This window comes from Tinamus guttatus, unplaced genomic scaffold, assembly GCF_059628265.1.
Source record: "Tinamus guttatus ecotype Peru unplaced genomic scaffold, ASM5962826v1 Tinamus_guttatus_pri_ptg000029l, whole genome shotgun sequence".
NCBI classification, from domain to species: domain Eukaryota; kingdom Metazoa; phylum Chordata; class Aves; order Tinamiformes; family Tinamidae; genus Tinamus; species Tinamus guttatus.
The window spans coordinates 651,502-663,975 of NW_028288563.1; the positions used below are offsets into that span (position 1 = coordinate 651,502).

At 63.8% G+C, this 12,474-nt stretch overlaps 2 protein-coding genes, 1 long non-coding RNA gene and 1 pseudogene across 3 annotated transcripts in view; all 4 read left to right on the forward strand.

The window, feature by feature from the left end:
* The first annotated feature begins 2,790 nt into the window (after positions 1–2,790).
* Positions 2,791–3,270, forward strand: LOC148596157 (uncharacterized). The gene is made up of 3 exons (XR_015913647.1): positions 2,791–2,814; positions 2,923–3,036; positions 3,213–3,270. It is a non-coding gene; the product is annotated as an uncharacterized LOC148596157 (long non-coding RNA).
* LOC148596158 (maestro heat-like repeat-containing protein family member 1) lies at positions 3,270–7,573 on the forward strand. The gene is given in 13 exon segments (XM_088529925.1): positions 3,270–3,286; positions 3,537–3,651; positions 3,823–3,930; positions 4,326–4,360; positions 4,362–4,546; positions 4,673–4,713; positions 5,074–5,152; positions 5,325–5,377; positions 5,823–6,015; positions 6,314–6,369; positions 6,550–6,645; positions 6,819–6,968; positions 7,343–7,573. Coding segments are annotated over 13 exon segments (1,359 nt in total).
* Positions 7,574–7,605: 32 nt separating this feature from the next.
* Positions 7,606–11,805, forward strand: LOC148596159 (maestro heat-like repeat-containing protein family member 2A; annotated as a pseudogene).
* Positions 11,806–11,943: 138 nt separating this feature from the next.
* The window catches only part of LOC148596160 (uncharacterized), a gene marked incomplete at its 3' end in the record, with an annotated part of 74,144 nt that continues 73,613 nt past the window's right edge, over positions 11,944–12,474 (forward strand). Inside the window, exons 1-2 of the mRNA XM_088529944.1 lie at positions 11,944–11,991; positions 12,202–12,384. Coding sequence (XP_088386070.1) covers positions 11,944–11,991; positions 12,202–12,384 — 231 coding nt within the window. The remainder of the gene's footprint in view (positions 11,992–12,201; positions 12,385–12,474) is intronic.

A 12,474-nucleotide genomic window follows, 5' to 3' on the forward strand; every position in this document is an offset into this window, starting at 1 on the left:
CTCCGGATGCAGGTGCCCAGCTGTCCTACGGGCAGTCTTTTGGACGTGTCCTTGCTTGTGGGGCTTGGGGAGGTACCCGGAGCTGTGCAGAGACGCGGTCGTGGGCTGTTTGGGAGCGAGGGGCAGTGGGAATCGCGTCACGGGATCTATGTGGTGCCTGGAGGCTGAGCGCGGGGCACAGTCGGTCGTGCTCCCGCCGTGCAGGAACTGTTGTGTTCCAGGGTGTGACAGCCGCTGTGAGGACGGCGGCGAGCGACGTCCTGGTGGCCTTGGCCCGCTCCCACCTGCGCGAGGTGGTGTCCGCGCTGCAGGGCCACCTGAGGAGCCTGCAGGAGGTGTCGGCGGAGGTGGTGCTCGTCACCCTGCGGAATGTGGCTGCCCGCTATGGTAGAGTTCCCAGCCTGATGCTCTGCGTTTCTGTGGGTACCCAGCGGGAGACACAACTTCTGCCGCTGCCCAAAACGTCTGGCCTGGGCTGGAGGGAACCTGCTGGAGACCAGATGTGCCGGGCTTTGCCCTGTGCCATGCCCAGGGCTTCCCTGCACCCCTTGGGGAAGATGCCCACATGCAGGTGCCCTGACAGGAATCTCCCCATGCAATAGGCTGCCCCAGCACAGTGCCAGCTCTCCCACCCCCCTGCCAGCACGGCCCCATGGCCAGGCCCACAGCCCTGGTCCTGGCGCACAAAACTGCCAGGGCAGAGAGGCCACAGGCTGTGGTGGCTCTGCCTGATCGGGACTGCCCCCTCCGCAGCGCTGCAGTGCGTGCCCTTTGCAGCAGCGACGCTGGCGACCCTGCACAGGGCGCTGAGCGAGGTGCGGAGAGGCCGGGTGCTGCGCGCCGTCTGTGGTGGTGAGTGTCGGCATCACAGCAGGGCCCACAGAGACGGGAAGGGGCCAGGGTGGCCCTGGGCACCTCGCTGGGCTCTTGGGGTGGGCATGGCCGGGAGTGGGAAGCGCCGTGAGAGGGACCGTTTGGGAAGAAAGGGGCAAGGGCCGCTGCGGGCAGTGTCAGGGAGCAAGGCTGTGCAGAGGAGAAGGTGCTGGGGTGGGAGAGGGGAGAAACAATCCAGCATTTCAATCCGGGTGTCTCAGACCATGGCTCATGATGCCCCTGAAACCCGATCACCTGCACTGAGCCCTGGCACCCCTGGCCTGGGCACAAAGCAGGCTTGGGGACCACTGCAAGGTCTCCTGCCGGCCAGGGACTGTGACACGATGCTGTTTCCCTTCCTGTGTTGCAGTCCTGGAGCAGTGGTGCAGCAGCATAAATATGTACTTCCGCGAGTGGGAGAAATGCGCCTTCCCTCGCGTGGGAGCTGCCCAGCTCTGCGCCCCCGTCCACCTGCTCTTCTGCTATGTGGGTGAGAACTGGCAGGGCTGCAAAGAGGAAGAGGTGAGCGCTGCTGCCCCAGCAGCCACGGGCCGCAGCAGCGAGGGCGCCCATGGGGGCTGAAGGGGCTGTGTGTGGGGCTGTGTGAGCAGCCAAAGGCAGCAGGCTAGCCACAGAAGTGCCCGAGAGGGGAGTCTGTAGGCCATGCAGCGGGGCAAGTGGTGCTAGGCAGCGGGCAGGAGCGCAGCTGCCCGTGGTGGCCCTGAGGCATCTGCCAGGGGCTGGGGCTGCCTGCTGGGAAGAGCCCAAATCCTGGGAGCATTTGACAGGGTGGGCTGGGGGTGCAGGAGGAGATGCTCCCTGTGCTGGTGAGCGAGCCCTTGTAGCAGGGGTGAAGGGGAAGTGGAGGACTCCACATGGGAAGGGCAGGCTGGTGTGTGGGAGAGGCAAGAGTTGGAGAGATGCTGAGCCCTCGATGTGGCGTGTCCCTGTTCCTCATCAGGGCAAGCAGGCTGTGATCCGGGCCATGGGGGCCATGATGAGTGTCCTCGTGCGCCTGGAGGAGCACCGCGAGCGCGCATGGCAGAGGCTTCCCTGGCTGCTGCATCAGTACCGGGAAGTGCGGGACCCTGCTGGGGTGACCATGGTGAGGCACTGCGAGGGGCACAGCACTGCTGGGGCCATGGGGATGGTGCAAGGCGTTGGGAAGCTGCAGGGTGCCAGAAGGAGCAGGAACCTCTGGGGTTTGAACACCTTTGAGCGGGAAGAGGAGGCTGGGGTTTTGCAGGGGCTCGCTAAAAGAAACTGCCTGACAGGAGGCTGGGGTGGAGAGGATGGATCCTGGGACAGGTGGCTCTGGAGGGGAGGCTGTGCCATCTGTTGTGTCAGGGGACGTAGGGAGCTCTGTCCTCACAGCCAGGGCCGTGTCCAGCCCCTGTGATGGGAGAGGTGTGAGGGGGGCGGTGTGCTGGGAAAGGCCATCCCAGCAGGGCTGCATGGGGGACAGAGACCTCGTGGTCGAGCCAGCAGCCCCGTGCAGGCTGGGGTCTCCCTGGAAGTGGGCTCAGGCCAGGACAGCTCCCAGCGGGGCCGATTTCCTTTCCCCATGGCTGGCGGTGACAGCTGCCCTCTCCCTCCCGTGCTCCCTTGCAGAGTCTGCGCTATTTCCTGGGGGCCGTGGCAGACGTTCAGAGCCACGTGCCTCGCGCCAGGCTTCTGGCCATCAACGCTGCTGTGCACGAGCAGGTAAGGCCCGATGCTGCGTCACTGGCCTGTGTGTGTACGGGGCTCTGGGCTTTTGATCATGGGTCTGTGGCCAGAGCTGCTCGTGAGAGGATCACTGGCAGCACAGCTTGTTTCTGTCCCCCTCCAGGCTGCTCTGGCTCTTCCTAAAATGCACCTTGTTCCCACAGCTCTGTGATGAGATGGAGCCACCCAGCCCAGAGCACCGAGCAGAGCTGTGCCGCTGCGTCGTGCTGCAGGGTAGGGAAGGAGAGCCGGCCCTGTGCCTCTATGTCCCGGCTGCTGTCCTGCCAACATGCAGGTGTGCGATGCTGGCCACTAACACCAAGCATGATGTCTTCCCCGCAGCCCAAATCTGCCCAGCGGAGGTGATTGTGTTCCTCTACTACAAGCTGAGGAACGGGAGCAGGGCTGATCGCACGGCAGCCGTGCAAATGCTGCAGGCTCTGGTCTGTTCTAACAGTAAGTAACACGTGCTGGAGAAAGGGAGTGCCCCTGGGATGTTGCTGCTTCCTCTGAATTGGCAATGTGGCCCCACTTTTCTGCCCTACTTGTGCACAAAAGGCCGGGCAGCTGTGACAAGTCTCTGTGGAAATGGGGGCTCAGCCTCAGCACCCACCTTCCCTTGTCTCTTGCAGTCCCCAACGCGAGGGAGAACGTGCCGGTGCTGGTGAAGCTGGCACAGTCCGTGTGCCATGACCCCGCAGCACAGGTGAGCTGGTTTGGACAGGGATGGTAGCGCTGCAGCAGCCGAGCAGCCCTTTCCCCAGGGCAGAGGCTGTCGAGGCCAAAGCAGCAGCCAAAGGCAGGGCCTGGGGCCGGAGCCCAGTGGTGGCTGCGGAGCACGGGCTGCTGCTGCTCCCTCATTGTCTCGACCTGGCCAGAGGGGCTGCAGCGCCGGGAGGGCCATCAAACCCGTGCGTTTGGTGCGGGTTGTGACTGCTGCCCCTGCCGCAGGTGAGAACAGCAGTGCTGTGTTTCATCGGGGAGCTGCTGCACTCCAGCACCCCGGGCTGCTCGGCATGGGACGTGGTGGGGCACATCTTCCTCGAGTTCAGCCGCTCCTCAGACAAACTGGTAAGGGCAGGGGGTGGCACTGCTCTGCTGCAGCACTGCCATGGGCGTCCCTAGCCTTCGGTGTCCTGCCTGGTGAGCAGGAGCAGCCGCAGTGGGAGCAGCTTCCCATCACCATGCACCCAGAGGGCTGGGAATGGGCATCAACGGGTGTTTCCCACCTCTGTCTTGCAGGCATCAGGGAATCTTTCTGAGCTGGAGGCCCAGGAAGAAAAGGCCATTCAGCACCTGTGCAGACACATCCTGGGCACCCTGGATGTCTCCACCGGAGCAGGGGCCAAAGTGAGTTGTCTGCTGCTGGACGCTGCTGCTGCTTCTCTTTCCCCTGGGTTTTTACACCGCCCATCTTAGCCCCTAAAACAGCCAGGAAGAGCTAGGGCTGCCCTTGCCACACTGTGGCTGAAAGGAGCACGGTTGGGCATGTCTCGGCTGCCTTCTGTAAATGAGACATAGGTACTGGTGGGGCCACAGGGCACCCCATTGCAGCAGGGAGGTGAGCTGTCCCCAGAGTGAGTTGTAGTGGCCTCTCTCAGCAAGCAGGCAGCCAAAGCGAGGGGAAAGGTGCACGAAGGCGGGTGGGCAAGAGGGAGAGAAGGTGGAGGAGGCAGCCAGGGTGAGGCTGAGGGAAGGAGCGAGGCCCATGGGCTGGGCTGGTGCCACAGAAGCGTCAATAACAGGAGGACTGGGAGGGAGAGGTGGAAATAGCGGCGTGCCCAGTGGCCCCGTTCTTGCCTGTAGCTCCTGTGGCCCAAACTGCTGCAGTATGTGGTGCCGGCCCAGTACACGGGCTTGCTGGTCCCGCTTTGCCGCTGCCTGGGTGCGCTGGCCCAGAGGTGGGAGCGAGGAGAGTGCCATGAAGAGGAGGCAGCACACGAGCTCCTGGAGGCTGAGGAGCAAGGTAGGCAGTGAAGGCGTAGGCGGCACAGCTGGGGTCCCCTTCAGCTGTGTGTGGGGTCATGGGACATGGTGCGGGCCGGGCCTGGTGGGGCTGGGCATCTCATATAGCTTTTCTTTGTGCCCACAGCTGCTCTGCCAGCGCCTCAGGCCCTCCTGGTTCGCCTGTTGGTGAGTAACAGGGCCCCAGGAAAGCTCTTTTGTGGCTGCAGAGAGGGGAGAGGCAGGAGAGATGGTGCCGCGGCCAGTGCAGGGCACCCTGGGAGGAGGCAGGAGGATGTCAGAGGGTGCCTGGGCTGCCCCTGCCCATTGGGAGCTCCTGCTCCTTCTGGGGGATGGCAGCGCTCAGGCGAGGCTGTTGGCTGCCTCCTGGCATCCAGGGCAATGCCAGCCTCCCTGCCCGCCTGCCTGCGGGGTGGCCACGGCTCCTGCGGCTTGCACAAGCCCGTCTCTCCTCTGCCCTAGGTGGTGGCAGCGGTGACTCCCCACGCAGGCGGTGGCCGTGGCGCTGCAGCCCTGCAGCTGCTGCAGGCGCTTCCCAGCAGGATCCACGGGTGCGTGGGGGCGAGCTGGGCTGCAGAGATCCCCCTGCTGCTGCAACACCTGGCAGGTAAAGTGCCTGCGGGAGGGAGAGGCTGCGCACGGAGAGGGCAGCGCCGAGTCTGGAGGAGGGGATGAAGTCATGTTTGCCAGCACTTACCAGCCCGATGGCCTGAGGCTCTGGAACATGAGACACGGTGCTGGAATAGCAGCAAGGGCTTCTGATTTCTCTGGCTTTGCAGGAACAACTGCGCGGAACGTGAACATGGCGGAGTGGGAGAGCCTTCTGCTGAAGGTACAGCATCCCTGTGGGGATACACGTGGATGGGGCAAGCAAGGCCAGGAAAAGTGCTGGGAGGAACCTTGGGGCTCCCTGTTGAGGCACTGAGTGGCATAAGCAGGTCCCAAGGGCCCAGTGCTTGCCCTTGCCATGGGCGCTTGGAAGAGCTGCTCTTGGCACGTGCAGAACGGCTGGGCATAAAGGCAGCTGGAGACGGGAGCAGAAGCCTCCTACACGAGGCCCTGTGCCATGGCACTGCCTGCTCCTGGCATGTGCAGCGCCCACGGGGCTGGAGTGGCTCCTGAGGGGAAGAGCAAGAGGCAGTTACAGGAAGGGCCGGTGGGAAGAGGGGCAGTCGTGAGGGGCTGCTCTGCCCCGGCCATCTCCAGGGTCCCTGGGGTGTGCAAAAGGTCCTGGCCACGGCCGGGGGGCATTTGCTTCATCTCCCACTTCACCCTAGTTCCTGCAAACCTCCCTGGACCTCATTGCGAGTGACGCCTGGATTATTGACCTGATCCGGGAAATGAGCCACCAGCTGCGCTGCTCTCCACGCCTGTCCTGGGAAAAGGTTTGTTCCCTGCACAGCGCTGCTCCCATTCACGAACCCCAAGGGCTTCGGCGACAAAACCCCGGGGGCGCTGGGCGGGAGTCGGGTCAGTGGCGCTGCTCTGCCCTGGGCTGGTTTTGCTGCTGCCTTCTCTCTTCTCCCAGGAAGGCGCTTGTGCCCCCCCCATGCTAAGCTGGCCCCGGAGCCAGTCTGGCCAGTGGCTACTGTTGGTGCTGCAGGTGCCTCGGCGGGTCCTGGCACCGTGGGGCTGCCATGGCCTGGCCCTGTCCCGCTGGGCAGAGCTGTCCCTGCAGCTGAGGCCTGGCCTCTTCTCTTGCAGAGGTTCCTGTACAAGGCTTTCGGAACAGCCCTGGCAGCTTGCGGGAGTCCCCGCTTTGTACAAGAGCGGACCCTGAACCATCTGCAAGCAGCCAACTTCCTGGAGCTGTGGGAGGCACAGGTGAGGGTTCCTCATGTTGTGCTGCGTGTCCTGGGGCCCAGGGGCTCTGTGTGCCCTGCTCTGTTCCTGCTGCATTCCTCTTTGCTGCCATTGCCTCAGGAAAGGTCCTGCCTGGCTAGTGGAGCTGGCCAGGGCTGGGCATTGGGGTGACAGTGACTCCCCATTTTTGGTGCGTTGCAGGGAGTGGTTTCAGTTGTGTCCCGCTGTGCTGAGAGGCACTTCCAGCTGGCCTTGTCATCTGTTGAGCAGTTCCTGGGAACTCTGCAGCCCCAGAAGGTAAAGGGCCCTGGGGGTTGCTGCAGGGAGTTCCCAGAAGGTGTGCGGGGAGCTGCAGCGCTGACTGGGCTCGGGCAGCTCCCACCTTGGGAGCACGGAGAGTCCTGGGTGCAGCAGGGCTGCGGGCCGACGTCTCGGTGCTTCACCCGGCTTCTCCCGCGAATCCCTGACAGAATGACACGGTGACGACCCGGGCTACCCGCGCGGCGCTCATGGTGGTTTATGGCCGGATGGCGCTGCGAGCCCCCAAGGAGCAGCTGCTGGCCCACGTGGGGACGGACATCGTGGGCAACGTCCTGTGGCTCTATAAGGAGGGTGGCCAGGTGAGAGCTTGGGGCGCGTGGCAGAGCCAGAGTGCTGCCACCAGCTCCAGCCTCTCCTTGTGCTTCCCATGCGCCCCTCTCCTGCTGCACCAGTGCCAGTGTTGCCCTCCCTGCTCCCCTGGGCCAGGGTCCATGGGGTCTTCCCGGCAGACAGCCAAGGCAGCTGCTTCCCTCCCCTTGGGAGGCTTCTTGTCGGGAGGGAAGAGGAGGTTTCCTGGTGGAGCGCAGGTGTCAAGCCAGGCTCCTCAGGGCTCCCAGAGGGTGCAGTGTCCTCTGTGCACTGTGCTTGGAGACAGATTGCCTCCGTCTCCCTTGTTCTTTCTGCCCTGGGCCCTTTGAGGAGCTGAAAGTGGATTTTTCTTCCCTGACATCAGGACGCGCAGCTGCGGCTCTCCCTGGTGCAGAGCATCATGGAGATCAGCCTTGCCCTGCAGGCTGCAGGCAGCAGCCCCAGGTTTGAGCTCTGCTGCAAACGGGAGCTGCTGCAGACCCTGGTGGTGAGTGCCCAGAGCCGGGGCCGCAGTGCAGGGGAGCCAAGGGCTGTGCCATGGGGTGGGTTTGCGCAGGGGTGCGATGCTCTTGCAGGGTGGTATGCAAGCTCCTGACGGCCACGAGCTGCATCCCCAGCTGGCAGGGCATGTGGGGGCTGGTGCTGGGACTGCAGTGAGGGAGCAGGGTGCGTCCCAGCGCTGCAGAGCTGCTGCCTTTTCCTGTAGAGCCTCTGTGGGAGTCGTGAGGGGGTGGCAGAGCTGGTGTCTGTGGGCTCGGGCAGCTCAGCCCATGGCTCGGCCTGGCAGGAGCTCCCTCCCGCTCTCCTGCCCACTGCCGACCTTGTGTCTGTCTGTCTGTGCCCTGCAGGAGGTGATTCAGGAGGAGCCACGGGAGTCTCCAGTGCAGCCCTGGGCCCTCGTGGCCATGGAGCAGTTGAGGTAGGGTCTTTTCCTGGCACTGTGGGTGCCTGTGTGTCCCAGCACCGCTGGCTGGTCTGGCTGGGGCTGTGGGCGCTGGGTTTGGGGTTGTGCATTGGGCCAAAGGCAGTTGTCCTCTGGCTCACTCTGGGGAGTGCTAGTAAGCCCCCTCTCTATGTTCTCTGCCCTTTTCTCCATTCAGCAAGCTGAAACCCTCTCTGAGCAGGGGGGAAAAGTGCAGCCTCCTGGCTCAGTGCTGCCAGGCTATCCTGTGCCTTCCCTGCCTGGAGCAGCTACATGTGACAGGGAAGACGGTGGCAGCTGCTTCAAGCACAGTGGTAGGTGCTGGCCTGCTGGGTCACCCCTGAGCGGGGAGCCAGCACCAGGCACCCCACACTGGGAATGGGAATCACCACTGGCTGCTGTGGCGTCTTTGTGGGGTACATGGCCTCTCCTCTGCTTTCTGGTGACAGGCGCCATCCCTGCGAGCCCTGGGACAGCTCACGGCAGCCCTCCTGCAGGCAGAGCCGGTCCCCATCTGCTTGGGGGACATGGTGCAGGTGAGTGCCCTGGGGCAGCAGGGAAGGCGTTGCTGCTGCCAGAACACAGCAGAGCCAGGGGAATCAGGCCTGTGGGCCTGGTCCGTGGAGGGGAGCTCTTCTCTAACTCCGTGCCATCCGTCCACATCAGTGGGAAGTGATATGGTCCTAGCTTCAGGCCCCCTCGCTCTAGGTTTGCATCCACGCTTTTCCCATCTGCAGCAACGTTCTTGCAGGCAGCTTGCAGTGTCCTGCAGCCCCCTAGATGAGCAGAGCTTCTCCCACTTGTGCGGCTGTGAGCGAGGGCTGATGCACAAATGAAGGCTACCTGTGGCGAGAGCCTGGAGTGGGAAGGTGGCCACAGCAAGGGCTCCTCATGTGGGGCTGTGGTGCCCAGGGAAAGCAGGGCCACAAAAGCAGCAGGGTCCCTGCGGAGGGCTGTAGGGCAAAATTCAGGCCATGGTGAGACAGGTGCTGTTGTGGCAGGTCCTGCGGCGCTGGCTCACCTCAGCCCACCTGTGTGAGCGTGATGGAGCGCTGCAAGTGTGTGTGCAGGTGCTGGGCACCTGCGAAGAGAGGCGTGAGCAGAGGGTGAGCGGGGACCCTGTGCCGGGAGCTCTGCGTGGGCGGGTGGTGGGTTCTGGGTGTCCCAGGGCTGCAGGGTGGCCCCTTGTTCCCACCCGGCTCCGCCAGTGCTCGGGGCGCTGCAGTCGGGAGAGGGCCAGCAGCCGTGGTGATGCCGGTGACCTTCATGCCTGTGTCTTGCTCCCGCAGCGAGGTGGTGCCTGCCAAGAGTTTGGCTCCTTGGTGGGACTGCTGGGGCCTCTGACATGCGAGGAGTCAGGCGCATCCCGTCGGCGGGCAGCGACCTGCCTCTGCCTCCTTCTCCAGAGAGTTGGTGAGAGGAATAGGCAGGGCTGCCCCTGCTGCTCCCTGCGGGAAGGAGCCCAGCACCAGGCCCCATCCCCCTGAGCCGTAGCACCTTGTCCAGCTTGCAAAGCCACTGTGTTGCCTCGGAGGACCCTGGCTTTGCGTGGCCTTTGCTGTCTTCCCTCATGCCCTTGCGCGGTGCCCAGGGATCCAGAGGTTGGCTCCCTATGAACGTCACTGCCCTTTCTTATAGTTCCAGCCGAAAACATGGAAGAGGTGCCATGGACACAGGTCGCGTCTCTGTCCGAGAGGCTCGGCGTCATCACCTCTGGGTCTCTGCTGGCAACCTCCACCAGCATTGCCAAGGTACCTGGCCCTCAAAAAGTGTGAGGGGGCCCATGACATGTTCGTGTGCTCGTGTGTGTGGGAGCACTGTTCTCAGGACAAATGTTTTGCATCTGAGCAACTCCTGTGACCTGCTCACTTGTGTTTCTGATTTCTCCCCAGCTTGTCTGCAAATATTTCCCCCGAGGCCAGGCCACAGGCTTCATGAAGAGCATCGTGGAGAGCCTGCTGTGCACCAGGCCCATGTGCATGTGGGCTGCTGGTCAGTGGACACTGACCTTCCTGGGGAATTGTATTGACAAGATACTCCAGGAGGAGGTGAGAGAGGCATTTTTTAGGTTTGCCTTTGGCTGTTCTCTCTGGTAGCGTGCTGGCCCTAAGGCACAATGGGGAAAGGATGAACCAAGCGTTTCTCTCTCTCTCCTACCTCTGTTCAGGTGCCAGAGCTCGTGTCCATCCTGTGCACGTGCCTGCGGAGCACCCAGCTGAGCACTCCCCGGCGCGTGGTGCTGCGGGCCATGGTCCTGCTGTGCCGCTCTCACCAAGAGCCGGTGCTGGGCAGCCTCCTGCAGACACCGCTGCCCATGGACAGGTCTGTGCATCTGCCCTTCCTGCTGCTGTCAGAGCCAGCCGCGGGGCTCGCCTGCGTGGGCGGCCCTCTCAGCAGCCAGTGCTTTTGCCCCGCGCAAGGCTGAGCACTGCAACTCGTGTCCCTGTCAGGACCTGGGCACCGGCAGTGCCCATGGGCACAAGGAGGGTGTATGGCTTCTCCTGGGGTACCTTGGGTAGCCGGGGATGCCGGTTCACGTGCTGGCATGTGTTCCTTTGCAGCAACACAGCAGAAGTGTGGAGGAGCCTGGGGAGAAGTGCCGTGGGCTGCCCAATCCTGGTCCACTTAACACAGAAGCTGGGGGCAGCTGGAAAGAGCGACGGGAGCAACCGCTGCGCTGGGGAGCTGGGCAGCAGCCAGGCTGCCCTGGAGCCTCGCATGGTACGGCCAGCAGCCCCGGTGGCCATGCCACTTTGCACGTGCTTTCCAAGCGGTGCTTGAGTGCAAGCGGGATTCCTGCCCTTTGTGAGGACCCATGGAGCCTTGTGGGGTGCTGAGCTGCTGTGGTAGCAGCGTGGGGAGCTGGGACAGCTTGCGGCTGCCAGGCTGAAAGGCTCTCCCTGCAGTGAGAACTAGAGAGAGTAAAAGCCCCTGGGCTGTCAGGGGGACGTGGTCGATGGGCAAGTGCCTTGTTTTACCAGGCGGTTCTTGGTTGAATTTCTCTGTAGATCACTCGCGCCCTCTGTGAGGTGGTGTCAACACTGAAGAATGACACCCTGGTTCGGCGCCTGCTTCCCTGGCTGCTTCCAAGCCTCCTGGAGCAGCTCAGTGAAACGCTCAGCGAGGTCATGGACCCATCCCTCAGAAAGCTGTGTAGGAGTGACCCACCGGGCAGGTGAGGAGCGGCAGGGGCAGAATCTGTGTGTGCGGCCCATGGCCTTGCAGGAGCCACCTGCCTATTGCCCTGGTGCTGGACTGCCTCCATGGTACCTGAGACTGGGCTCTCTAGGGCAGTGCATGGGGCATTGGGCCGTTTCTGCAACTCAGCTGAGTGTTGCTGCTGGGATCCATGGTGGGGCTGTGCTAAAGAGCAGCTTCCCACAAAGTGCTGCGCCTGGAGCTTTCTTTGGCTTCTCCCTGCAGCCTGTTTGTGGAGGCCCTGGAGCTGGTGCTGGCCAAGAGCCTGGAGCACCGGTGGCTGCGGCTGCTGCGGGAGCAGGGAGCGTGGGCGTCCTTGGCAGCGCCCCAGGCTCACACGGCTGGCGTGTGTCTCCTGGCGAGGTGAGAGCCCCTGGTGGGGGCCGTGCTGGAGGAAGGGCTGCCGGGAGCTGGGGCCTGCCCCGAGCTCTGCTCCAGTGCGAGCGGCGTCTGCACCGGGGTGGGCGCAGCTGGGAGCGGTGCCACGGGGCCGTGCTGTGTGAGCACGTGCTACAAGGCTGTTGTGCTCTGTGCACAGTGTGCTGCTGCGCGCGGAGCAGGTCCCGCAGCGCCTGGTGCAGCGGCTCTTCCACTGGCTGCGTTCCCGCTCGGCGAACCTGCGGCTCACAGCCACCGCGTTCTGTGCCGAGGTGAGGCAGCCGCGGGGCGAGGGGGCTCGCAGGGCTTCCTGCATCTCACCCAGGTGAGGGGTGCTCCATGCTAGTGCTCACGTGTCTCGATTGCAGCTCATGAAGGACCAGCTGGTGAAGGAGAGGAAGATTGTGACACCCCTCCTAGAGGCGCTGGCAGAGAGATCACACGACCCTGTCAGCGGCGTGAGACAAATGGCCATGAGGGGCCTGGGGAACGTGGCCACAGGAGCACCCAGAAAGGTGAGACAGCCTCTGGTGGGCTTTGAGCGCAAGCCGAGCTGGGGAGGAGTGCGGAGGTGCTCGAGGAGCCGAGGCAGGTGCAGGGCTGCACTGAGGCAATGCCCTGGCATCGGGGCTCTCCCCTGGGCTTGCTCTGGAAAGAGCTGCCACTGGCACTGCAGCGGGGAGCAGCACTGAGAGGCAAGAGCTCATGTGCATGTCGCTCTGCAGCTGCGGAGGCACTGGGCCACGGCGGTGAGAGCGCTGCTGGGGGGCCTGGAGGACGTGGGCAGCCCGGAGGTGTCTGCGGAGAGCCTGTTGGCTCTGACGAAGGTGCTGGGACGGCTGGAGGCGAGGGCCATGGGCTCTGCCTTTGAAGAGGTGGCCAGGAGCTGCCGGGCACTCTTTGGGGCGGTAAGTGGAGCCGCTGGCTCTACGTGGGCAGGCGGGAGCCCACGCGGGTTGCCGTCCCCTGCGGGCTGCTGTTGGCAGGGGGCAGCCATC